This window comes from Chiloscyllium plagiosum, unplaced genomic scaffold, assembly GCF_037043375.1.
Source record: "Chiloscyllium plagiosum isolate Xiang-an unplaced genomic scaffold, Cpla_swu_hap1 HiC_scaffold_8, whole genome shotgun sequence".
NCBI lineage: Eukaryota > Metazoa > Chordata > Chondrichthyes > Orectolobiformes > Hemiscylliidae > Chiloscyllium > Chiloscyllium plagiosum.
In genome coordinates, this window is record NW_028270146.1 from 84,197,003 (window position 1) to 84,222,325 (window position 25,323).

General features: G+C 38.6%; 1 protein-coding gene across 4 annotated transcripts; it reads left to right on the plus strand.

Moving 5' to 3' along the window:
- Positions 1–1,292: 1,292 nt before the first annotated feature.
- max (myc associated factor X) lies at positions 1,293–21,634 on the plus strand. Of its 4 annotated transcripts, none has more exons than XM_043698072.2 (5): positions 1,293–1,526; positions 1,806–1,832; positions 5,800–5,919; positions 16,438–16,561; positions 20,393–21,634. In XM_043698072.2, the coding sequence occupies exons 1-5, from the start codon at positions 1,491–1,493 to the stop codon at positions 20,578–20,580; spliced, it is 495 nt and encodes a 164-aa protein (XP_043554007.1). In that variant the 5' UTR covers positions 1,293–1,490; the 3' UTR covers positions 20,581–21,634. The 4 variants fall into 4 exon arrangements, with proteins under 4 accessions (XP_043554007.1, XP_043554008.1, XP_043554009.1 ...); XM_043698073.2 differs by having other exon boundaries at positions 1,296–1,526; positions 5,800–5,907; XM_043698074.2 differs by lacking the exon at positions 1,806–1,832 and having other exon boundaries at positions 1,296–1,526.
- Positions 21,635–25,323: the final 3,689 nt, after the last annotated feature.

The window sequence follows — 25,323 nt, forward strand, 5'->3', positions numbered from 1 at the left end:
CCACTTCTATCTTGATAGGCAAGGGTAGCAGATACATGGGAACGTCATCAATCCTGACTTGGAAATATAGCAAAGTTCCTTTACTTTCGCTGAGCCAAAATCTTGGAATTTATTCCCAAAGATATCGTGGTTCAACCTACAGAAAGTGGGCTGCAGCAGTTCAAGGAAACAGCTCACTCACTATCTTCTCAGGAGCCATTTGGATGAGCAATAAATGCTGGCCAGCCAGCGATATCCACGTCCCAAGCGTGAATAAGAAAAAAAACATAAAAGTACTCAAAAAAATTCTAACTACAATGCCTCCACCATAATCTTCAGATTTAGTGTGAGGACCATCAAAGAAACGCTAATGTGCTACTTGAAGTCAGCTTTCAGGAATAACTCCCAAAACTAATGTTGATGAACTGCACACTGTTAAAATAGCCCATAAACATACGTCCCATCTTGGTCCTGTTCCTTAACTCTTTAATGGACAACTCATGCCATTCCAAAGACCACTCTGAAACCGTCCTTGAAGTGTCACAGCACTAACATTATTGCTCTCAATCATTCAGAAAATTAACGTCTTGTACATCAAGCTGCATCACGCATCAAGTCCCAAAGCCTTAATGAAGCAGAACGAACTCTGTTCTTTATTTCTTGGACAACTGTGGGAGACTGATCCTGGGAGTTTCGAAGGTGCGTTCCAGCGATTCGAACGGGACTTCAAGTGAGGGAGCTGGTCAGTTAAAGAGGAAGTAACGTTGTGACTCAACGAAATAAGTTACAAAATTTGGATGATGTTCGACCTCCTTCCCCTTTCTAATATTTGTGGAATAAAGTCGTAGACGTAAAGAAATTTGGAAATCCACACGATATCACATTGTAAACTGATGCTTCCGTCTTCACTCTGAGTCCTGAGAGAGTTGTTATACCCATTGTCAGGTCAGACCTCCTTCTCTCTCCATCTCCTCCTCCAACCGCCATGTTACCCTCCTTTCTGCGCGATGTCTCTCGGGAAGTACAGACCGTGGCGGTGAAGGGACTACAATTCCCGTCGGCCCCCAGCATCCAAGGCGCGGGGGTGACACGCGACATCCGCCGCCTCGATGGACTTCCGGCCATCTCTTCCATCTCGTTGACCGGGTGGAACGCAGCCGGCGGTGGGGCGGGGGAATGATGGGGATAGTAGTCCAGGCGTCGTGCGAGGATGTGGGCGACGATGGTGGAAGGGACTACAACTCCCAGCGGCGCTCGCACGGCCGCACATGCGCAGTGGGAGCGAGGTGGATGTCCGGGGAGGAGGGGGGGGGAGCCGTGGCCTGTCGGGCGGAGCTGCTCCCGGAGTCACGAGTGATTTTCCTGTTGGTTTCTCCCTTCACACTTGTGTGTTTTGTTTTCGTTTTGTGTGCCTCTCCGACATTGATTATTATTTCTGTGAAAGTCCAGTTTCCGTTTTGCGATCGAAGCGTTGGTTAATTTTTTTTCGGCGTATTCAATTTAAAAAAAGCATGAGCGATAACGATGACATCGAGGTCGAAAGCGACGTAAGTCTCGCCTGGTCCCTTTTTATTATTGCTATTTTTGTTTTGAAATTTTGCTTGATTTTTTTTCAGTTTCGTTTGTGTTTCGAAAATAATAATAAAACGTTCTTAACGTATTGGGAGCTGTTTCCACCTGATTGTGAAAAAAAAATTCCCCCCATTTCTCTGTAGTTACGGATTTCCCCCCATTCTCTCTTTCTCTCTCTCTTTCTGTCGATTTTTTTTTGTGAAGTGCCAACTCTCCGGCTGTGTGATCATTTTGTGCACTTGTCTGTTTTTCAGGAAGAACAGCCGAGGTTTCAGACAGCGGTACGTAACGGAGGATTAACATAGACCCCGTCTCGTCGCCTTGATTTTTTTTATATATATAAAAACACATTTATTTCTATACTTAAACCTATTTCACCACCCCTTAAGCTTAATTAACTTAGTGTTTTAAAAAAAAAATCAAAATACTCTTAAAAGCCTGTATTATTTCTAAAATAATTATTGGGATGTGGCTTCAAGCTGCTGTCCCTGTGACCTCCCTCTTTTATTAGAATTTTATTGTAATCCTTTTCTTTCTTTCAAGAAACCTAACTTGTATCCTTTTTTGTTTTAAAAAAAAATCAATTCCTCCGCCCATTGCCTGAGTCTGGTCAAATGGCCACTCAAGGCCTTTAGAGCTTGAATGATAGCGTCTAAGATTGAAGACATTACAAAGGCCCCAACAGCCTTTCATGCAAAAAAGCTCACAATATGGCACTTTAACCCTCGCTGTCTTAGAAATACTTTTCCTCCATCTGTTGCCTGTCGATCTTCTATCTTCGTTACACTTCTGGAGATTTTCATTCCACCCCCTTTCCCCCCCAATGTACTGTTTTTAAAAACAATTCATTTTGCCCACAAGCCTCAGCGCGTCCTATTTACATCCATTCCACTCTTGTACTGAAGCCAAACAAACAGATTCGCTCGAAATCGCTGGCATCTCATTTTTATTCCAGTATGTCTTTTTATTAAATCCCTCTCCTTGACCTCGATTCACCCACTCTTCACTTTTCGCGTGAAAGTGTGATCGACCCATCGGAAACCTGCACTAATGGGAGCAGTTAACAAATTCGTCGTGACGCTTTTTCTCTCCCTCCCTTCCTCTTTTGTAGATGTGTAAACGTGTTTGATACAGCGGCTTCGGGGACGACCGGCTGCTGAAAGCAATTCTTATTCGTCGTTTTCGATAAACTTTTTTTCCCCCTCTCTCCACGTATCAAAAACGAAATGTATATAGTTAAGATATTTGTACGAGTTTTTTGGTGATATGCATAACACAAAATGGACTCCAGGAAGTGTGTGTGTGTGTGTAATCTTTGATCAGGTAGAATGATGCATTTAAAGCTAGCTGAGCATTTAGCTCTATAAACATGATCCAAGTTTATGTGTAGTATTAAATATTAAAAATAAATTGACAGAATAAGTTCAAGGTCACGTGAAAAATTATACTTTTTTGTGATGTGTATAATAGTCTATACCACATTCACATAAGTCAGCTGTACTGCCTAATGATGAACAGTCAAGATGCCAAATACTCCACTCTTTGGTGGACTGAAGTCCTAACATTTGGCTGACATTCAGATCCTGAAGCCCGTACATTTGTTTGTTTATTGTCCATTACTAGGCACCAAGAATGGTGACACTTAGATCTTTTATTTATGTCTCCTGCGAAGTAAGCACAGAGCAACAATGGCCTTGAAAGTTGTGGAGGGATCTGTGACCTATTTGACTGACCTCCAACATTTAGTGTTGAGGTGAGACTTATTGCATTGACCACAATTAAGTTTTTGTCTTAATTGTAACTAACATTCAATAAAGGAAAAATAGGCAAATGGTTCTTGACCTGTGGAAAATAAATAAGAATGAGCTTTATAGATGTTATGAATAATACTGAGAATAGAATGTTTATTAGGGATTGTGTATTCAGAAAATCATTGTTAATCATGCTTATAGGTTTTCCACCTGTGCAGGCTTTGGAGGGAAGCATTGCAGGGGCACCAAATCTTATGTATTTGAGTTGTTGTTGCACCAGTCAGGTTTCATGCTTGCAGTGGACTGTAAATTAATTGCAGTTAAAGCTGCTGCTATCACATTTTTTTGCATTTGAAATTGAGTAACATTGCATTTTTTTCATGCAAATCCTAGGTGTATTTATTGGGTAAATTCCTAACTGTTCATTAAATACTGAGTTGAGTGTGTGGTGCTGGCAAAGCACAGCAGGTCAGGCATAAGCCCACTTTAAATAAAATCTATCAGAAAAATGCAATTAACAAGTTTTCCCAGTTCATGGGAGTTTCGGTTAAAACACAGTTTTGTTTGCAAGTCAGATCATTATCTGTTTTCCAGCAAGAACCTGCATTGAATGTTGCCAAAAAAGATTATTTGGTTTACCAATACTTTGACAATTACACTACTCCTAAGTGGTCAGGCTAATATATGGTTATCTGCTTGCTCACAGCTTTAACTTCCTGTGTAATATGATAGTTTGATAAGAAATTAAACCATGAGAATCTTTTCATAAAAAATTAGCTTAAATGTTTATGCAGTATTTTTGAGGTGTTATTCAGTATTCCAGTATCTCACCTGATAATGTTAAAGCTGACATTACTATTCGCAGATGCGCAAAGCTGCCTCAAAAATTTTTTGTGGAATGTGACTTATGTCCTTTATACTAATTATCCAATTTGGTGAGGCACATTCAGGAGTTTGAAAGAAAGAATATGAAGTCAGAGTCAGTTTTGGTTATCTGCAATCATTTTTCCTATATGGTGTGTAATGCTTTGTGGATTAAGCACAATTCCTGCATTTAAAGTTCTTTCTTATTAGTTACTTGCCATACCACTACAAACCAAACTGAAAGTTAGAATCGCCAAGAAGTAAATTGTAAATGATGTTGCCCCAGGAAAGTATGTTTTTATTGACTTACAGGATATTTCCACTGCTTTTGACTGAGTGCATGTTTTAAAAGTTTGTACCCTTTTCTGTGTCGTGCTTCATCTTGTGAACAGGGTTTTTAGTTAACATTAGTGTAACTTTAATTTGTCATTATTGTTTGTCATTGTCTTTGTTAGAATTGATAAATATCTATTAAATGTTGGGTGTTCTGTTCAAGAAACAACTGATTTGATTGCCATTGGTGTGTGAATCTTATGGTTGCACAATATGTTTGCGTAATTTGTTCTTTTAATTTGCTTTTTCTCTGCAACATAAATGTTTTAAAATATTTATTTTGAAATAGAGAGGCGAAAGGGTTCTTTAAAATGTTTACTGCTGTTATAATATCTGCTCCTGGTTCATAAGAGATCTGATCCCAAGAATTACACTTAGCAAAGCTACTGTCTCATGTTAATATTTAAATATTGATTTCAAGTTTTAAGGGGCGGTTAGATTTTAAACATGCAACGTTCAATGACATTTTGAGTTCACTGCTGTTCATAAAATCTACAGTTAACAAGACAGAAAATGTTAAGAATGTAAATTGTTGGAACTCCAGTGAACAGTCAGGCGACACACTTTTTTCTCTTTTTTATTCCCTCCGTCATTTTTCTTAAATGAAAAATTCAAACCTGAAATCCTAAGTTCATTTACTAAGGAACTTTAACTTTTAAATTTAATATCATTTGAAATCAACTAAATTTTTATTCCCTTAAAAGAAAGCATCCTTAAGTTGGGTGTGATATTGGCTGTTGTATTTAAGTGTATTTTCTTATTACCAGTTAGTTCAGGGTTGTTATTACACACATCTGGAGCATGTGAGAGTTGAACCTAGGCCTCTTGCTTTAGAAGTAGGGATGTTTTCACTGCCACAAGAGCCCTCCACAAGATCCTTTATTTTCACCTTGAAGGCAACAAGGATGGGAATCCCTGGCAGATGTTGCATTTCAAATCTAAACTAGTTAACGTTTAAAACCTGTGTGCCTTGTAAATGCTGAAAACAGATTAAATGATTCATTGGCTATATTAAAATAATTCGTTAATTTTAGCTATTTCGAATTTGGGACTCTAGCTGATGCAGCTGCAGGAGGGTAGGCTAGCACCAGATGCTGGCTGGGTAGAGAGAATTTGAAGACTTTGGTGTTTGTGTACTATTAACGTATGATTCAAAAATGATATTCTTTAACTGGATTGTCCATAGTAACTTGCAATTTCAGCACTATTAAATATCATTAAGATATGACTCATGAACATGTGTTTACCCTTTTATGAAAAGTACTTCAAGCTAACTGATGGTGTCATATTATTTTTTCAGGCAGATAAAAGAGCACACCACAATGCGTTGGAGCGCAAGCGCAGGGATCACATCAAAGACAGCTTTCATAGTTTACGTGACTCCGTACCATCACTCCAGGGTGAAAAGGTTGGTAATAGAGTTAAGTTCCAAAGGTCTTTTTTTTTTTAAATGGAATGTTTGTGTTTTGGCATTTAATAAAACCTTTGTTTGAGGAATGTGGGGAAATGCACTTGGGGAATGTTTGAAATATTTATTTTGAAATGATGTGTAATAGATTTGAGGGAAAATTATCCATTTGATTTCCTATGCTGTTCACTTTCTAATTGTGCTCCAATTCTTTAATTATCTTATTAAGAATTGTTTCAATATATTTCAAATACAACATAATGTTCCCACGCTTACATCTGTCACTTAAGTGCTTAAAATAAATATTACTTTTGTAAAATCTTTTGACACTGATATCTGTCTTATGATTGAAATAAATGCAGAACAATAATCTTACTTTCAGGTTGTTAAGACATAGCTGTGTGAGGGGTAGCAAAGTCTATCACATACCTCCTGTGCATTTGTTAATCAGGCTTTGAGTTCACATGTGTTCCATAGTCTGTTCTGGGTGACCTGTTGCAAATTTCCCCATATATACAACAATTATCCACCTCAGCTGTAACCTACGCACATGTCCATGGGTTTTGCTGAAGATTGAAACTTTCCATGCGGAAGATTCCTTCTGCTAAACTTTAGCAAGGCATTTGCTTGGAACTTCTTGTGAACTTAATTTAAATTTCATCCCAGTTGAAGTTGCTTTGTCAAGATTAAACGTAATCAAAATTTCAGTGTTGAAGGAAACAACATTGGGCTGAGTGGAGGAACGCATGAGTCTAATGTCATTTCTTATCCTGAATTTTTAAAAATTACATCATATGAACAAGCTGAATCTCAAACTCTATTCAAGTATTAAAGTGGATTGGGATAAATATGTTAAGTATATTATTGTATTAATTCAGTTTAATTTTCTTACAGTCGGAAGTGAATTTATTTGTTACAGGTCATGCAATTGCTTTCCTACACAGGAATTCATCAGAGGTGTATTTTCAGGTTATTTAGGCACAGGTGCAATATGTGGGTAACAAATGGTGCTTAAGCAATATTCCCAGTATTTCAGTTCAGAAATTTGTGTTTAGCTTTGTGTGCAAACAACAAATGTACAAACCTTGCATGCATGGCATAGAATACATTGCATTTGTTAATGTTTCAAAACTGAGTGAAGAAGGAAACTACTGTTAATGGATAGTGAGTTTTTTGGATCAAAATGGGGAGTAATTTTAGCCACCAAAATATAGGGATGGTTCGTATGTGGTTTAAAGAGCTAAAAATCTGGATCAGCGCTTGAACGCATCAATGTTAGATTTTAACCTACATAGATGATGTATTTGTGATCAAGCTACTCTTATTGGGTCAGTGGTTATCTTTTTAAGAAAGCTGTGGATTATTTTTACAAGGTTTCTGTTGTTGGCCAAAACTTGTGAGGTTTGGGAAACATGCTTTGGGTGAAAATGGCTAGATCCATTGGGTGTATGGCCTTACTGGTTAGGGCAGAATAAGAGTGCTTCCCAATGATCTATTCTGTCATCGCCCACATTGTGCAACAGTCCCACCTGAATTAATATCAAAGTTGATTTCATTAGTAATGAGTTAAGGACCTTCAATTCTTATAGATAACTGAATACTTGCACATTTTCATTTGGCATAAAAATAATATGTTAAATGAGACTGTTGTAAAAAGTTTATAACAGTGCTGGCAGATCAACCATTGTTTATGGCTAGCTGGAATATGAAACAGCATTGTGATTATTCAAGTGCAGATTATGTCTAATTATGAGTAACTCCTGAGCTCCATATCATGAGTCTCTCTCTTGTGGATACATAATTTCAATGTCATTACAATGTTGTAATTAATTTGGGAGAACCATTGTAATTTTGGCATGTCAGAGAAGATTTGGTACCTTGCATAGTATTTTAAAGTGCCTTTTTAAAAATGTTAGCTTTTTTTGATAATCTGTCAGATTATTGAAATATAAAAAATTGTTTAACAATTTGAACTAATTTAGTATTCTGCACTAAAACGGGTTCTAATGATATCAGTGCTTATTGTATTAGAAGTCCTGATTTCAAGGAGTAGAATTAATAGGGATGGAAGTATGGATGAATGGGGCTTAAGTTGTGAAGAGCTAGAAACCTAGCTGAGTGCAGTTTCTCATGTACATTGAAGCCAAAATACTCCAGTCAGGAGGTGTATTCAGAAAACAAGATTTTCTTGTAGATTTGATGGTGACATGATCAGGAAATCTGGCTCAGTTTATCAAGTGAAACTCCACTTTGTGGATCAATAGGAAAAGTCAAGGTAAGAGACTTTGAATAGCTAGTGGCATTAGTAAGATATAATACTCAAAATGGATTCTGTGAATGTTTAGAGATATCTTTTAAACAGCTTGTGTTATTGTGTGATCTTAGTGCTCCAAATCATAATTCCATCCATCTCATTTTATACCATTTGGTCCTTACTGGAAAGGATTTTGATATTTGAAGTTGTATCTAAAATGTTTCAAGCAGCTTTCACTCTGTCTTTTGAAATAGCTGTAGATATTAAGGGATAAAATTTAAGTACTGAGGCCAGCTTATAGAATTTAATTAATACCGTAGATTCAGTTATCCCTTCACAGAATTATCACCCAATTGACCTACATTTGTATCGTACCTTAATGCAGTTATATGAATCAAGGTGTTTTATTGGGATTTATTAGGCCCTGTGTATTTTGAACAGCACTAAGGTGATTTTGTTTTTTGGAGGCACGCTCAAATTGAGTTTCATCAACTGAAGAGAAGGACAGAAGGGAAGGTCTAAAATGGTAGAAGGCAGAAAAGACCAAGTGATGGTTCATGCAACAAAAGCTGAAAGGTATAGTAACAGGACAGGTGACAAATCAAAAGCTGTATAATGTGTAGATGTTGCATAGCAAGCATCCAGGTGCAAAGGGGAGGAATAAAGAATGAAAAATACATCAGCAAAAATAAACCTTCTGGAAGGAGAGGTTATGATCTAAAGTCATTGCACTTGGTCTTGAGTCCAGAAGATTCGAGTGTCAAGTTGAAAAGTGCAGTGCTTCTTGAATTCATGAAAGATCATGTTTGTCAAGTCTGTTTCTATCTGACATGCTTCCCCTGCGGAGTAATTTTAGCATTTTTTAATTCCAATTTCCAGCTTATGCAGAATTTTATTTTTATAGAAAGTTGTCACTTTGCCTGCCTTCCCTCTCTGCTATTGTATAAGTTCAAAATGCTTGAAATTGATTTGGACAAATAAATAAATCATAGCCAATGTTCTGTTATCAGAAGAAGAGTACTAAAGTAAGGAGATTATGCAGAACTTACATAATACACTTAGTAAAACCTCACCTGGAATTTGTCCAATTCTGGTTGCCATACTGTAGGAGGAATTGAATATATGCAGGAGTGTGCAGAAGAGATGTACAAGAATTGTTCCAGGGGTGCCAAACTTTAGTTATGAGGGTAGATTGAGGTTAGGACTGTCCTTGGAGAGGTAAAAACTATGATGAGATCTGGTAGACATTTTCAAGATCATTGGATAGAGTAGATAGGGAGAAGCTGTTCTTGGCTGTCTTTAAAAAAATCGCAAATGAGAGGACACAGATTTAAAATTGTGTGCCAAAGAAAGAAGTGTATGAAAAATCCTTTCTGGAATGCACTGCATGGAATGTGGTAGATTCAATTGAGGCATTCAAGAGGGCATTTGATTATTATTTAAATAGAAATAATATGCAAGGATTTGGGGAAAAGGAAGGAAATTTGCTCTAAGTCATGATGCTCATTTGAAGAGCCTGTATAGCCTGATGGGCTAACTGGCTTCCTTCTGTGATTCTGTGACACTTCTATGATTGATGTATGAAAGTTGGCTGAAAACATTGAAAATCAGTGGTCAGTAAATATACGTACAATTGTAAATTTGTAAGTTGTTTAACACACTTTGTTACATTTGAAGGTGCTTTGTAAATGCAAGTTGATGTAGATGGAAGCAGAATGTTGATGGATTGAGTGAGTGGGCAAAACCATCCCAGCTGGAGTTTAATGCATTGATTAGGCCTGTATTCCCTTAAATGTAGATGATGAAGGGATAATTTAATTTGAGATTATTTTAAGATGATCAGAAGATTTGTAAAGTAGGATGAGAGGAACGGTTTCCTCTTGGAAGTGCAGAACAGTCCATTCGATTGTGTCAGGCAGTTCAGGAAGATGCCAGCAGTAATCTCTTCTTCAAAGGGTGGTGGTAAAACACTTCCACTAAGTATTGGCTGAGTTGAAATTTCTTCCCAACTAAACATTGAGAATGGCAAAGCTATTATTCTCCGTCCTCTCCATAAACTGTTCCTTATCCCTCATTCTGGAAAAATGCATGAAGCTGAATCAGAATATTCACGACCTTGTCATCATGTTTGACCCTGAGCTTAGCTACTGATCAAATATTCATGCTTTTGTTAAGACTGCCTGTTTCCACCTCTTTAGTATTGTACAGTTACTGTTAAAATCTCTCATCTGTGCCTCTGCTACCTATGGCTCTGATTTATTCCAAGGCTATCCTGGTCTCACCTAAAATTTAGGTTACTGCTACGCTGACTGCAACCAAATTCTGTTGCACCCATCACTTCTGTACAGCATTCCCTACTTGCAAAGCGAAGAAGAACACCATTAGAGTCTTCACCAAGAACATATATCCCCACAACTTCATCTGCAGATGCCAAAAAGACAGACAACGCGACGAGGACGTGCCACAACCCACCACACTAATCTCTCTGCCTTACTTAAAAAAAACAGTCTCAGAACTGACAGCCAGACATCTCCGACAACTCTGATTCCTGGCAGACCATAAACCGACAACCACGCTCAAGCAACAACTCACCAGAACAAAAGACCCTATACCCATCATGTGCAAGACAAACGTAAAAGATTCCATGCAAAGACTGCACAAAACACTATTTAGGAAAAAAGGCAACTAGCAATCCACATCCACAAACACCAACTAGTCACTAAACGCCGCAATCAGCTGTCCGTAGTAGCCATACATGCTGATGAAGAGGACCATAAATTTGGCTGGGACAATACAACAATCGCAGGACAAGCTAAACCAAGGACAGTCAGAATTTCTAAAGGCATGGCATTCATCCACTGACTCCATCAACAAAACATACACACTGAGACCCAATATACCGGCCATTATAACAATCAATTGGAAGCAGCACCAAATAAATTCCAGAAGACAGTACCGCAGGATTTCACAGGAAGCTTCAAAGCCCTGAAGATGTCACTGAGACAGGGGAAGGAATGTCTGCAAATCAACTTCTCAGCTCGGCAAATATTCCCATGGCAAACCACACCCGAGCTACAAATCTTTATATAAACCTGGAGCACTGCTATATATTGGGTCTTAATTCAACAATTGATTCTGGTCAATTAATATGTTCAAAATTTAACTTAATTTTTAAAATTAAAGTTTAATTTTTGTTCCTATATTGGGGAAAATGGAAGCAAAGCATTAAAAAACAGATCAACAGTGTTCTATTTGAATGTCAGAACACCTTGATTGTCTGAATGAATGGCATCTTTTCCAATATTCTTTTGTTCCTATTTCAGTGTGAAGGGGTTACAAAATATGTTTGAAACTTTGTATTATACAAGTACTTAGTTCAAGTTCAGAAATTAAACTTGGACTTTACAATAATAGAAGCAAAATGCTGGAAATGTAAAATAAGCACAGATTGTGCTAGAGAAATTCAGTCTTGGCAGCATCTATGGAGAAAAAGGCACAACATTTCAGTTCCAATATGACTCCTGTTTAGAACTAGTTTTTACGGTGTTAGCTTATCAGTTAAGATCAAGGAACAAATATTAGCCAAGAAATTGTGAAGAACCACTCTGCTGTTAAGGGATTTTGAGGTTCTAACACAAGGCAGATGGATAGATTTTTCAGTTATAGAACATCCAGTTGTATGGTGGAATAGACTTAAAAGGGTGTTTCCTGTTCCTGTATAACAGATTAAAGAGACAGCAAGGCGTAGGTGTATGACCTGGAACTGAGAGCAAAAATATTAATGGTCGGTTTCATGAAGTAACTTAGAAGAAAGGGAATACCAAAAACATTCCCAGAAAAAGGACACGGTCCATGATTTATCATATTAATCCCATTTCACAAGGAAAGAATTGAGATTTGGTTAAATTGCTATAATTTACTTTGTTTCTAAAAAGTCATTAATCATGCGTGTGAGACAAGGTGGTTCATTGATGAGCACTACTTCGTCATAGCGCCAGGGACCCAGGTTTGCTTCTAGACATGTGTGACTGTGTGGAGTTTGCATATTCTCCCAGTAACTGCGTGGGTTTCCTCCAGGTTTTCCAGTTTCCTCCTCATCCAAAGGTGTGCAGATTAGATAGATTTTTTTGGCCATGCTAAATTGTACTGTAGTCTCCATTGATGTCCATAGGTTCATTAGCTTCGTAAATTTGTGGCTACGGGGCTTAAGTCTGAGTACAACACTGTCAGGGCGGTCGGTGCAGTTTTGATGGGCTGAATGGCCTCTTTCTGCACTGTGTGCATTGTATGATTCTATGATTCTTATCCATCAAAATTTGACAAAGTGTACATTAGCGCATGCAAGTCAAAATATCGATTCAGATAGCTGGATAATTCCTTTGCATTTCTTGAATGTTGTAATGTGCTATGATCAGAAAGAACATCTTGTGTTCTATTGAGAATTCTGTTGAGCAAATTCTCTCACCTCTTAACCAAGTTAAAAATATTAATTGTTTTGTGAGGACATTTTTCACAATTAGTGTGTGTAATGAAGGCAAGCGTGCCAAATGTTGCCTCCATCGCCCTGTCTACCTGCGGCTCCACTTTCAAGGAACTATGCACCTGCACCATTGGGTCTCTGTTCAGTAATACTCCCCAGAGTCCTACCATTAACTGTATAAGTCTTGTCCTGGTTTGCCTGACTAAACCAGTTTGTAAAGGCTAGGTATCACTGTGGAAATGTATTTTTCAGACTGGTTTGAGTAATTACCTGCCTTATTATCCCAGATGGAATACCTAAAGCTGATCCAAAACACACCATAAGATATTTTTGGCAGACAACTTTCTAATGATTCAGTTTTCCTCTCCAGTTATGCAACCAGGAGTGTGAAACTTCGAACCTAGAATCAAATGGGAGTTGGGGCGGGGGTGAGGGGTGATTGCCCTAAACTTTCCCGAAGGTAATATCCTTTTTATGTTATACGGCTACAAAAGCAGTAATGAAACTTCTGTCAGAATTAAAAGTGAGGTGTTTCTTAGAGTCATACAACATGGAAACAGACTGTTCAGTACAACTTGGACATGTTGATCAAACGTTCCGATCTGACCTCGTCCCATTTACTAGTATTTGGCACATATCCATCTCAACCCTTCTTATTCATGTACCCATCCAGATGCCTTTTAAATGTTATAATTGTACTCGCCTACACCACTTCTGGCAGCTCATTCCACACACTCATCATCCTCTGCATGAAAATGTTACCCCTCTGGTCCTTTTCAAATCTTTCCCCTCTCACCTTAAACCTGTGGCCTCTAGTTTTGGACTCCCTCCCCCTAGGAAAAAGACATTAGCTATTCACCCTATCAATGCCAATCATTTTCTAAATGTCTATAAACCCTACAGCCACTGATGCTGCAGGGAAAAAATGCTCCAGCTTCTCTATATAGTTCAAACCCTCCAGTCCTGGCAACATAGTTGTCAATCTTTTCTACACTCTCAAGTTTAACAACAACTTTCTTTGAAGGGAGAGCAAAATTGTATGCGGTATTCTAAAAGTGGCCTCACCAATGTCCTGTACAGCCACAACATGATGTTTCAACTCCTATACTTACTGTTCTGACTAATGAAGGCAAGCGTGCCAAATGTTGCCTCCATCACCCTGTCTACCTGCGGCTCCACTTTCAAGGAACTATGCACCTGCACCATTGGGTCTCTGTTCAGTAATACTCCCCAGAGTCCTACCATTAACTGTATAAGTCTTGTCCTGGTTTATCTGACCAAACCAGTTTGTAAAGGCCAGGTATCACTGTGGAAATGTATTTTTCAGACTGGTTGTACTTTGAGGATTCATGAAAAATTGAGCTTCGGGAAGTGCTGCATGATTGCTTTATCATAAACATGACTTTTTTTGGTAGCAGAAGCCACTGTTGGTTAATGACAGGTGTAATTCTTTGATTAAAGGTGAAGAGTGTGATGCTGGGAAAGCACAGCCGGTTAGGCAGCATCAGAGGAGTGGGAGAATCCACGTTTCGGGCATAAGGAACGAGGCTTGTGGGCCAAGGGGGCTGAGAGATAAATGGCAGGGGGTGGGGCTGGGGGATAGGTAGATGAAAATGGGAATGAAAGTGAGAGGAAGGTGGAGCAGGTAAGTGGAAAGGAAGATGGACAGGTAGGACCATTCGAGGGTGGTGCCAAGTTGGGAGGTTGTTACTGGGATAAGGTGAAAGGAGGGAGCACTTCAACCACATGGGATCAATGTGGATTTCACCAGTTTCCTCATTTGTCCTCCTCCCACCTTATCCCAGTCCCAACCTCCAACTCGGCATCGCCCTTTTGAGCGGTTCTACCTGTCCGTCTTCCTTCCCACCTTTCTGCTCCACCCTTCTTTCCAACCCACCACTTCCACCCCTTTCTATATTGATCTTTTGCATTCCCAGCTACCTTTCCCCAGCCCCACTCCCTCCCATTTATCTCAGTCCCCTTGGCCCACAAGCCTCATTCCTGATGAGCTTATGCCCAAAACTCCTCCTCGGATGCTGCCTGACCGGCTTTGCTTTTCCAGCACCACACTCTTCAACTCTGATCTCCTGCATCTGCCGTCCTCACTTTCTCCTACTTTTGCTTAAAGACTATCTTGACAACCTGCTTTGACAATTTTTAAATTGTAATAATTGCTTGGTTCTATCATTTTTGTTTTTCCGTAATGATAAGATATGAATCTTAACTGAAATCCACCTATTTCATAGAAGTACAAAGGTTTTACTTGTGAAATATTAGTCTTCATTATAAAAAGTTAGTATATAATGGTTTTTAAAAATAAATTAAGTGCTTGTAGAAATGACTAAAGGTGAAATAGTAATGATTGTGGAAATGTCTTCATGTTCTATTTAGTCAAATTTGATCCTGATTAACTGACTACTATGATGTTTAAAATTCCATTTATTAAATCTAATGTTTCTCAGAACCATAAGAACAACACTGAAGGAAGGCAATACAGTACAACCTCGATTATTCGAACGAGCTGGGCGGGGAGTATTTTGTTCGGATAACTGATCTGATCATAAACAAGCGGTAATTTGAGTGTCGGTTATCTGGCAATACATGCCATAATGCCATTTTACTGATATCTGATCGTAAACAAGTCATTTGAGTGTCGTGTTATCGAACATGCTCAGTTATCCGGCAATGCACGCCATAATGCTGTTCAACTGATAACTGAATGCTGAATTACCGTAATGCCATTTTTATGGGGCATTAAGATCTTGTTCGGATAATCCAAAATTCAGATCATTGATGTTCGGTTTATCGAGGTTGTACTGTATATTGCAGCCAGTCTCAGTAACCCAGACAATTTATTTCAACACTACTGTTATTCAGTCAAGATATGGATGTTTTATAATAACAAGATATTCACATCTACTGTCATATGCATCATTGAGATTCCTGCATGAAAATACTTTCACAGCTGTTTTATAATCAAATAAGAAAACACTAACTTGTATTTTAAGATAATGTTATTCTAGAATGTATCTATAACATCAGATAATTACACATACTAAATGGTAGCACAGTGTCTCAATTAAAATACTTCAGATAGGTTTTTCTCTCTTTTGACCTCCGATCTTTTGAGATAAAAATCTATGTGCCAGCTACTTTTGCAGTACCTTATTTTGTTGTTGTCATGTGAGCCTTATGTCACTAGCTATCAGGCCTGCACCAGGGAACCAAACCCCTTTCCCTTTAAGATTTGGAGATGCCGGTGTTAGACTGGGGTGTACAAAGTTAAAAATCACACAACACCAGGTTATAATCCAACAGGTTTAATTGGAAGCACACTAGCTTTCAGAGCGCCACTCCTTCACAATCACCTGATGAAGGAGTGGCGCTCCGAAAGCTAGTGTGCTTCCAATTAAACCTGTTGGACTATAACCTGGTGTTGTGATTTTTAACCTTTCCCTTAACACAGGCCAACTACATTGGCCTGCCACAACTTATCTTTCCCCAATCCAGATTAAGTAGTGGATTGACAGAGAACATGAATAGTTTGTAACAACCCCAATCTGGTTATTCACTGAATAAACTCTCAGTTCATTGATTTCATCTGTTTAAGCTAATTTTGATTAAAAATCTACTCTTGCATGGTACTTTTAAGCAATAAATATTTGGTTGGTAATTGTTCTGTTAACTACACAATGTGTTTTGCTCTTTGATACAATGAAGATTTGAATTTGAAATTAGATGGATTGCAGAACAGTTCAATAACTAACTTGGTCTTTCTTGAAAATTGTTTCACTAGGCATCCCGTGCCCAAATCTTAGATAAAGCCACAGAGTATATTCAGTATATGCGGCGGAAAAACCACACACATCAGCAGGACATTGATGACCTAAAACGACAGAATACTCTGCTTGAGCAGCAAGGTAAGATTCTAATTAAGTTCATTTGTATTTTGATTTGTAGTCTGGAAATTGTTGCAGGTTTGAGCAAACTTTATCTCTAATGAGGGAAGTGTCCCTTATACTTTGGCTCACTGTGAAGGTGCTTTTGCAATGCGTTAACTGCTTTTCCAAAAATGCACAGTACAATTTTAAAATCAATTTTTTTAAAAAAACTAATAATTGTATTAAATTTGTAGTTAGAGCAATCCCTTTCAAAGGATTTTATTAGTCTTTCTTTGTGCTGTTTGAAGGTTCATTTTAAAAAGCTTAGATGATTGACCCTGCATTCAGGATATGTGGGCTATTTGAATAGAATAGTTTGAGAATCTTTGGAAAGGCCAATAATGGGGTGGGGGGTGGGAATCTACTGTAACTATTTCTAAATTTCAAATTTATTGCAGTCTTGGCAGGCTGGCTGAAAATAAATAGACGTGATTGAAAATAGGTGGTTTTAAAACCAGCTCTTTCAAACAAACCTGTACAAATTATTAAATGAGATTATTCATGTCTTGACAACCGGAAGCAGCAGAGACAAACCACTATAAATGTCGGAGGAAACATCACAGAAGCGCATCACAGGAGGCTCCCAAGCACTGAGGGTGTTACCTAGACAGGGGACGAAACGTCTGCAACACAAATTCCCAGCTCAGTGAACAGAACCACAACAATGAGCGCCCGAGCTACAAATCTTCTCACAAACTTTGAATTATTTTCTGTTTTATAATATCTAAAAGGTTACCTCATTACCTAAATTCATATTTTCTCTTTGATAGACCAAATGTTCACTGATTAATATTGTCAATGAGATGTAGAAGTAGTCAATGTTTAATTATTAAGTATTTAGATGCAAAATTCATGCAGTGACTTTACTTTGTTCAAGTACTGATTTTGGTCTAATGGTAGGGGCGATGGGGAACATAATTCTTAAGCATTGAAATGCAAGATCGGATCTGCTTTGCCCACCACTCTTGGACATATCAATAAGGATGGTTCAAGTTTCAACTGACAATGCCACTCAGTTTCTATGTGATTTGAAATATGACATATCAAGACTGTTGTTGGTGAACCAGGCCTTGTTCTGAGGTATATCAAAGTTCTCAGTACAGTTGGCTGTTAACTTGTGAAGTGTTCTGGTGCTGCCATTGCCAACTGTAGCTCAGTTAGAACATTGTGCCTCATGAGTTAAAAGAGAGCGTTCTATTCTCTAAGAACTTAAAACGTAAAAATCAAAGCTGACACTTCAGTTTCGGACTCCAGGAGTGCTGTACTGTCAGACCAGATGCCTGTCACTTGAAATTCCCAAAGGACCTTCAATTCCATGTGGCACTATTTTGAAGTCGAGTTTCATCTTAAGCAAAGTGGACTGGCTAATATTTATCCCTCTATCAGCATCGCAATGAACAGTTATCTATTAGTCGACACATTTGTGGAAGGTTGCTGTGCACTCATTAGCTGTTGTGTTTCTCTCACTTGAAAAGTACTTGATTGGCTATTAAGTGCTTTGGATGCCCCATAGTTGTGAAAGTTGCTTCCAGAGCATTACAGCACAGTACAGGCCCTTCAGCCCTGTGCGCCGCCCTGTAAAGCCAATCCGAAGCCCATCTAACCTACACTATTCCATTCTCGTCCATATGTCTATCCAGTGACCATTTAAATGCCCTTAAAGTTGGTGAGTCTACTACTGTAGCAGGCAGTGCATTCCATGCTCTGACTACTCTGAGGAAACAAACTACCTCTGACATCTGTCCTATATCAATCACCCCTCAACTTAAAGCTATGTCCCCTCGTGCTAGCCATCGCCATCCGAGGAAAAAGGCTCTCACTGTTAACCCTTTTTAACCCACTGATCATCTTATATGTCTCAATTAAGTCACCAAAACCCCTCTAATGACAACAGTCTCAGGTCCCTCAGCCTTTCCTCGTAAGATCTTCCCTCTATACCAGGTAACATCCTGGTAAATCTCCTCTGAACCATTTCCAAAGCTTTTACATCCTCCCTAAAATGCAGCGACCAGAACTGCACACAATACTCCAAGTGCGGCCGCACCAGAGTTTTGTACAGCTGCAACATGACCTCATGCCTCAGAAACTCAATCCTTCTACCAATAAAAGCCAACACACAGTATGCCTTAAAAACCCTATCAACCTGGGTGGCAACTTTCAGGGGTATATGTACATGGACACAGATCTCTCTGCTCATCTACACTATCAAGAATCTTACCATTAGCCCAGTACTGTGCATTCCAGTTGCTCCTTCCAAAGTGAATCACCTCACGTTTTTCCACATTAAACTCCATTTGTCACCTCTCAGCCCAGCTCTGCAGCTTATCTATGTCCTGCCCTCATCGAGGTCATTTATAAAAATGACAAACAGCAGTGGACCTAAAATACGTTCTTGCAGCACACCACCAGGAACTAAACTCCAGTATGAACAATTCCCATTGACCACCACCCTCTATCTTCTTTCAGATATTCAATTTCTGATCCGATTCTGATTGATAAAATTGTTTAAAATATGCTGTATAAATCAGCATAAGCTGAATTGTATATAGCAGCTGTGTCCAATCTTTAGTTGGATTGCAAGTATAGAAATACTTGGGCTGCCTCAATGTTGGCATTTACTCCTTGCATTTTCTTTCAAAGACAAATGATTTCAAACTGAGGTGAAAAAACTTAACCGCTATCCTACACACGAATCTCTGTAGTCCATGGAGTATTTACTGAAATCTGTGCATGTAATTTGCTAGACATTAATTTTATACAATATGATATGGACTTTTCCATTCACACTCTTGACATGTATCCAATTATGTCAGAATTTCACCTGGAAGTAAAATGTTCTCATCAATCAGTGTCTCGGTTTTCATATGAAGATGTACTTCTATTGAGTGCAAAACATTTTGAAGTGAATACATTATAATGCCAGAAAATGATTTGAATTAAATGCTCTGCATGTACTGTTTCTGTCCTGCAATTTGACATCTAAGCATGCTGCTCCTTTGTTTGAGATACAGTTGATGACATCCTTTTTAAGTTATTTTCTTGTCATGTCACAAAGTCCCTTATATTGTGTTTTACCCAAACCACTTTTTTTTTGTCTCCTTACAATCCTTTCTCTGAAGCTTTGTAATGGGTTCTATCTTGTTTGTTGAATCCCCCTATTTCCAGTACTATAAGTGGCACAACTACTTTGTGTGCTGTCAGTGTACAACATAACTGCTTAACAAATATTTACCACAAGGTGGTAGTAATAGTACATTGGACATGGTTCATGCACAATCAAGCAACTTAAAATAATTCAGTGTACTATATAATAATTTAGTATACTAAAAGAGAGCTTTGCAGTGATTTACTTGAAGCTTGGTCAAATGTGGAACAATGTGTGACCACTCTCAGCTTATGCTGGAATTGTAGAACTCAAAAGTTAGCTGCTACCAAAGTAGATATGGACTAACACAATAAATCCATGAGCTGAACAATACATAATGTGATGAGATGGAATGAGATGTGAGTGATGTCCAAACTTTTGGGCAAGAGGAAGTGGTTTTAAAGACATTTTAATGGTTTACTTCAGATGCATTGTCAAAAGTAATTATAAGTTGGGTTCTTGTGAACAGAACAATCCTGTGGTACCCAGCACCAATTCACTTGTTTGATCTCAATTATGTAAAGTAGCAAAGCTGTATGATATGCTGAAATACAAGAATTTTAGATTCGTGCAGTGTGGAAGTCAGCAGCAAAGAATTTCACTGTGTGTGTAGTATATAAATCTTTTGCTTTGGTTTTTATCAGTGAACTGCCTTTCTTTTGCAGTACGTGCACTGGAAAAGGCACGGGCGGCTGCCCAGCTCCAGGCCAACTTTTCATCCTCCGACAGCAGTTTATACACCAATCCCAAGGGCAGTGCAGTTTCTGCCTTTGACGGAGGCTCTGACTCAACTTCAGAGTCAGAAACGGAAGAACCCCAGACGAGAAAGAAGCTGCGAATGGAGGCATGCTGAACCCCTTCAGGCAATAAACTGGCTGGCTTTTACTAGGGATTTTTGTGTATAGCTTTACTTTTCAGTGTGTCTTCTGTCAGACCCCTTTGTGCTTTAAGGATTATAACAATTGATGCTGTTAGCAGGACAGCATCTTGGTTCATCGGTAGAAGGACTTCCTGCTCTTCCTCATGAAATTACAACATGGCAGCTGTCAAACTTATTAAGGAACTCCACCTGCTGCAACAGGAACTTTGCAGCAGTTCTTGACTCACTGGCTGTGGCACCCAGTTTGGGCGTGGGGGTCGTCTAGATTTAAAATATTAAAAGACTAAGGAAGCAAGGCACAAGTTATTTGATGCACAATGAATCTGTATGTGTGTCTATTACAAACTGTTGGCCATGTAGAACTAATCTTTAATTTTTTTTTTAGATGTTTTTGCTCTTATTTTATTCATTTCAATTATGAAACAGAAATTCATTGTCACTTGGCATGGAAGAGATATAGACTTCAAAACTGTATACTTCAGGCATGTTTTATTTTTCGTATTTCCTGTGTTTTACAGATTTTTTTTTAGAACCCTCAAATATTCTGTGCCTTGTATTGCTTTTATGTAACCCTATGAAATGATGGAACAGCTTAAGTGCCCTAAAGCTATGCTTAATGGTACTGAAATGTCAAAAGTCAATACATCCAAAATGGGTATGTTAAGTTTAAATGTTTTAGCAGGAACCAAAATAATTGTATTTAAGCCTCAGTCTGCATAATACAATGTACAAAATTAAATTGATTTACATTACAGCTAATTATTGATGTCTGAACAATCAGCTGGCTGCCAAGCACTATTCAGGCTGTGTTGGGGGGGGGGGGGGGTGTACATTTGTCTGTCTCTGCCTTTTCAATTATTGGTCAAAGCTTAAACTAGCTTGTAGCATTATGTAGATTTGTCTCTTGTTATTTGATTCCATTCCATGGAAATTACAGGTATGTTGTACATACTGCCACGAATTGTCTTGCAAGTTGAGGCTGACCTTTACTATGAGACTATAAATAAAAACTATTTTATCCTTGTTATTTGTGATAGTTAATGGTCTTTACTAACGTCAAAGGGAAGAACACATTAGCTTCATTCAACCTACTTGCAATTGAATGAATTTGATATTGCTATCCAGTTGTCCAAAGGGGGAAGAAACTGTTTGAGGTTTATGCTAAATTGAAGTGTGAAGTGCATATCTCTCTCCTCAAGAACAACTGTTATTTTGTCCTGAATAGTTGCATTAATATTAACAATGTAGTTCTTTTATTTCTGTGAAAAGGAATAGGAAGTTAGATTTATGTGTCACGTTCCTTGACCTTTGATTGGAAGTACTCCAGCCAATGAAGTATTTTTGAAATGAAATATCTTTCCTGATATCCTAGCAGTGTCTCAGTAGCTGTGTTCATAGTTTGTTTTAAATCTTGTGTCTTTGGCAAATCATTCTGATTTGAAGTTTAAGTAAAGCTTGTTTTAGGAAACTTTTTTTAAAATGCTCCTGTGACAAAATGACTCTAGGAATACAGTATATTTTAAGAAAATACATCTAGACGTGGGGTATTCCACCTAAATCTTGATTGTGTATGGCTGTATTGTAGGTTAATCTTTGGTCTTTGTAACAACTGTTTGGAATATGTCTAACTCAGCTTGGAGCTTTAGTCCATTGCTGTTCATTTGGAATGGAAATTGAAGTATATGCTGAGTTCAGTCCTTGAATCGAATGCCGATTTATTGAAGATTTAACATGTTTGAGAATTGTTTATATTTAATTTCTTGAATTCTGCCCAAACTGATGGCAATTCATGTCACTCTGCTACATTGGTTGTACAAGTTAAAACTAATCTTTTTGTTCCCCAAACTAATTTTTGAGAGAGTGTAAGCTCAGTTATGTAAATATACAAGCATTTGCATTTTGCTCACCAAGAAAGTTCTGGATGGTGAACTTTAAAACTGCTGTGAAATTTCCTGAGGTTAAGGAAGTGTGGAAGAACATTGCTGGCTTTCTCTAGAAGCTCTGCACTTTTTCTGATGTACTGATAAATGTTGTAAAGCTGGCATTCCTCACTCGGAGTTACCTTCTTAAATAAATTACAGAGCAAGAGAACAGTGACTTCTGTGCCAACAAAGAAAATCTGAACAATATTTAACATTTAAAGCAAGGTATTTTTAATAACAGGTTGAGGTTCCATGTGCAATGCATCATGGAATGTTAATGGAAGCTCCAACAGCAGGAATCTGATTAGTTGAGCTTGCACAGAAGAAGCTTGTTTGTAACACCCCTAATGCAGTTGGAATTTTCTAAGTTCAGGCCCCATTCTGGAGCAATTCTATGATTTGCATAACAGCAATTCCATAAACATGAACAATTCCCATAAAAGTAGTCAATATTTTATGATGCAGTGATAAAGAAGTAAAGTATAATTTGCAACTAACTAGCAACGTAGGTAAGCTTTTTAAACTTTCTGTAGAAAGGAATATTGGAAGAGCCTATTTTGTCAACAATGCTAATGTTCACAGTATTTAAATTTAACACTTGCTTATGAAAAAGGTTCTTGCTCTTTCTCCAGAAATGAAAATATAACTAATGGAAAGTCTAGTTCCCAGTTTGTATTCAAAAGCTAATGTGGCTTGCATAGTTCTACCTGCAGGTCCAGTTTCTTTCTTTGCATGAATTATTTGGTGTTAGCCTTTTTATTTTGACTATTGTGTAAATTCTACAGCTCAGAAATAACTCATTTGATGCAACTGGTCAAAACTGATTATCAGTATAATGTATTTCTTTCTGCTTTGTGTGTTTATCTGGCTTTGCCTTAAATGCATCCTTAATGTTCTCAACTACTACTTGAATAAAGTTACGCAAATTCCTACTTCTGGCCAACTAACAACACTGGTTTCGAAGACAACAACTTGACTGGTAAGAAAACTGCTGTTTGGAAATGAAGCCTGGATGTCCATCTACATCTACATGGAAAGACAAGGTGTCCAAGGCATTTGTGATTTTGAGGGCAAGTATGCGAGTCCTGATCAAGGTCTGTATGCTAGGCCTGTTGGAAGATACCCATGACTGAAGGATATTCAATACAGGGAGGTAGCTGGGCTAAGAGAGCGGGGCTCTCAAAATTGCTTTAAAGATCCTGTGAAAGCTCTGTGTCAACTAGGAAACTCTAACTGACCATCTGTGCATTTGCAGTAAGTGCTACCACTTTGGCTTCAGAAGTTTCAAAGTTTAAAAGCCCTGCAACAAGACATCAGCAGTGATCACCCTGCGGCACCAGCAAAGGACAACTTCATGTGTGGTACTTGTGGCAAGTAGAGTCATAGAGATGTACAGCACGGAAACTGGCCATTCGCTCCGACTCGTCCATGCCAACCAGATATCCCAACCCAATCTTGTCCCACTTGCCAGCACCAGGACCATAACCCTCCAAAGCCTTCCTATTCGTATACCCATCCAGATGCCTTTTAAATGTTGCAATTGTATCAGCCTCGACCACATCCTCTGGCAGCTCATTCCATACACGTACCACCCTCTGCGTGAAAATGTTGCCCCTTGGGTCTCTCTTATACCTTGCCCCTCTCACTCCTTAGGGTGGCACGGTGGCTTAGTGGTTAGCACTGCTGCCTCACAGCACCAGGGTCCCAGGTTCGATTCCAGCCTCCGGCAACTGTCTGTGTGGAGTTTGCACATTCTCCCTTTGCGTGGGTTTCCTCCGGGTATCCGGTTTCCTCCCAAGTCCAAAGATGTTCAGGTCAAGTGAATTGGCCATGCTAAATTGCCCATAGCGTTAGGTGCATCAGTCAGAGGAAAATGGGTCTGGGTGGGTTACTCTTCGGACGGTCGGTGTGGACTGGTTGGGCCTAAGGGCCTGTTTCCACACTGTGGGTAATCTAATCTAAACCTATGCCCTCGAGTTCTGTTCTCCATCACCCCAGGGAAAGGACTTTGTCTATTTACCCTACCCATTCCCCTCATGATTTTATAAACCTCTGTAAGGTCACCCTTCAGCCTCCGATGCTCCAGGGAAAACAGCCCTAGCCTATTCAACCTCTCCCTATAGCTCAAATCCTCCAACCCTGGCAACATCCTTGTAAATCTTTTCTGAACCCTTTCAAGTTTTTGTTCCAAAAGTACAATATGTCTTGTCTGATGTCACCAAGGTTTGGAGCTGCATTCTTAACACCTCTCAGAAGAATACCAGTCGTCTTCCATTGATGATATTTGTTTTGTTTCCCTGTTAGTGGATTAATCTTTCCACACCTACCTGATCAAACCTACCGTACCTTCATTCTTTTAATAGCTTCTATTGGATGCTTGGAACTGGTTTATCACAATTTTGATTAACCCAATACTGAAAGTGATTTTTCCTCTTACAGCACTTGCTGGTCGATTTACAATTATGGTTCAGAGATACTACTGTGGCAATGTTGTCCACAGTTAATTCTATTTTAGGAATACTAAGCAATTTCAGGTTTGTCCCTGCAATTATATGAAACACAGCGCTACCCACTTGTGACCCACAACCACTACATTGAGTTCTTGATACACACTTAATAACATGGTGGAATTTTAGAACCATTTTTAATTGCTACTTAAGATGCCTTGAATTTTCCAGTTATTAGTATTCAAATTACGCCTGCATTAGTAGGAGAATCTTTGTCATTGTTACAATGGACCATGATCTCCATGTCACGGAAATGATCTGTCATTGGTATAGGAAGAACACGTGTT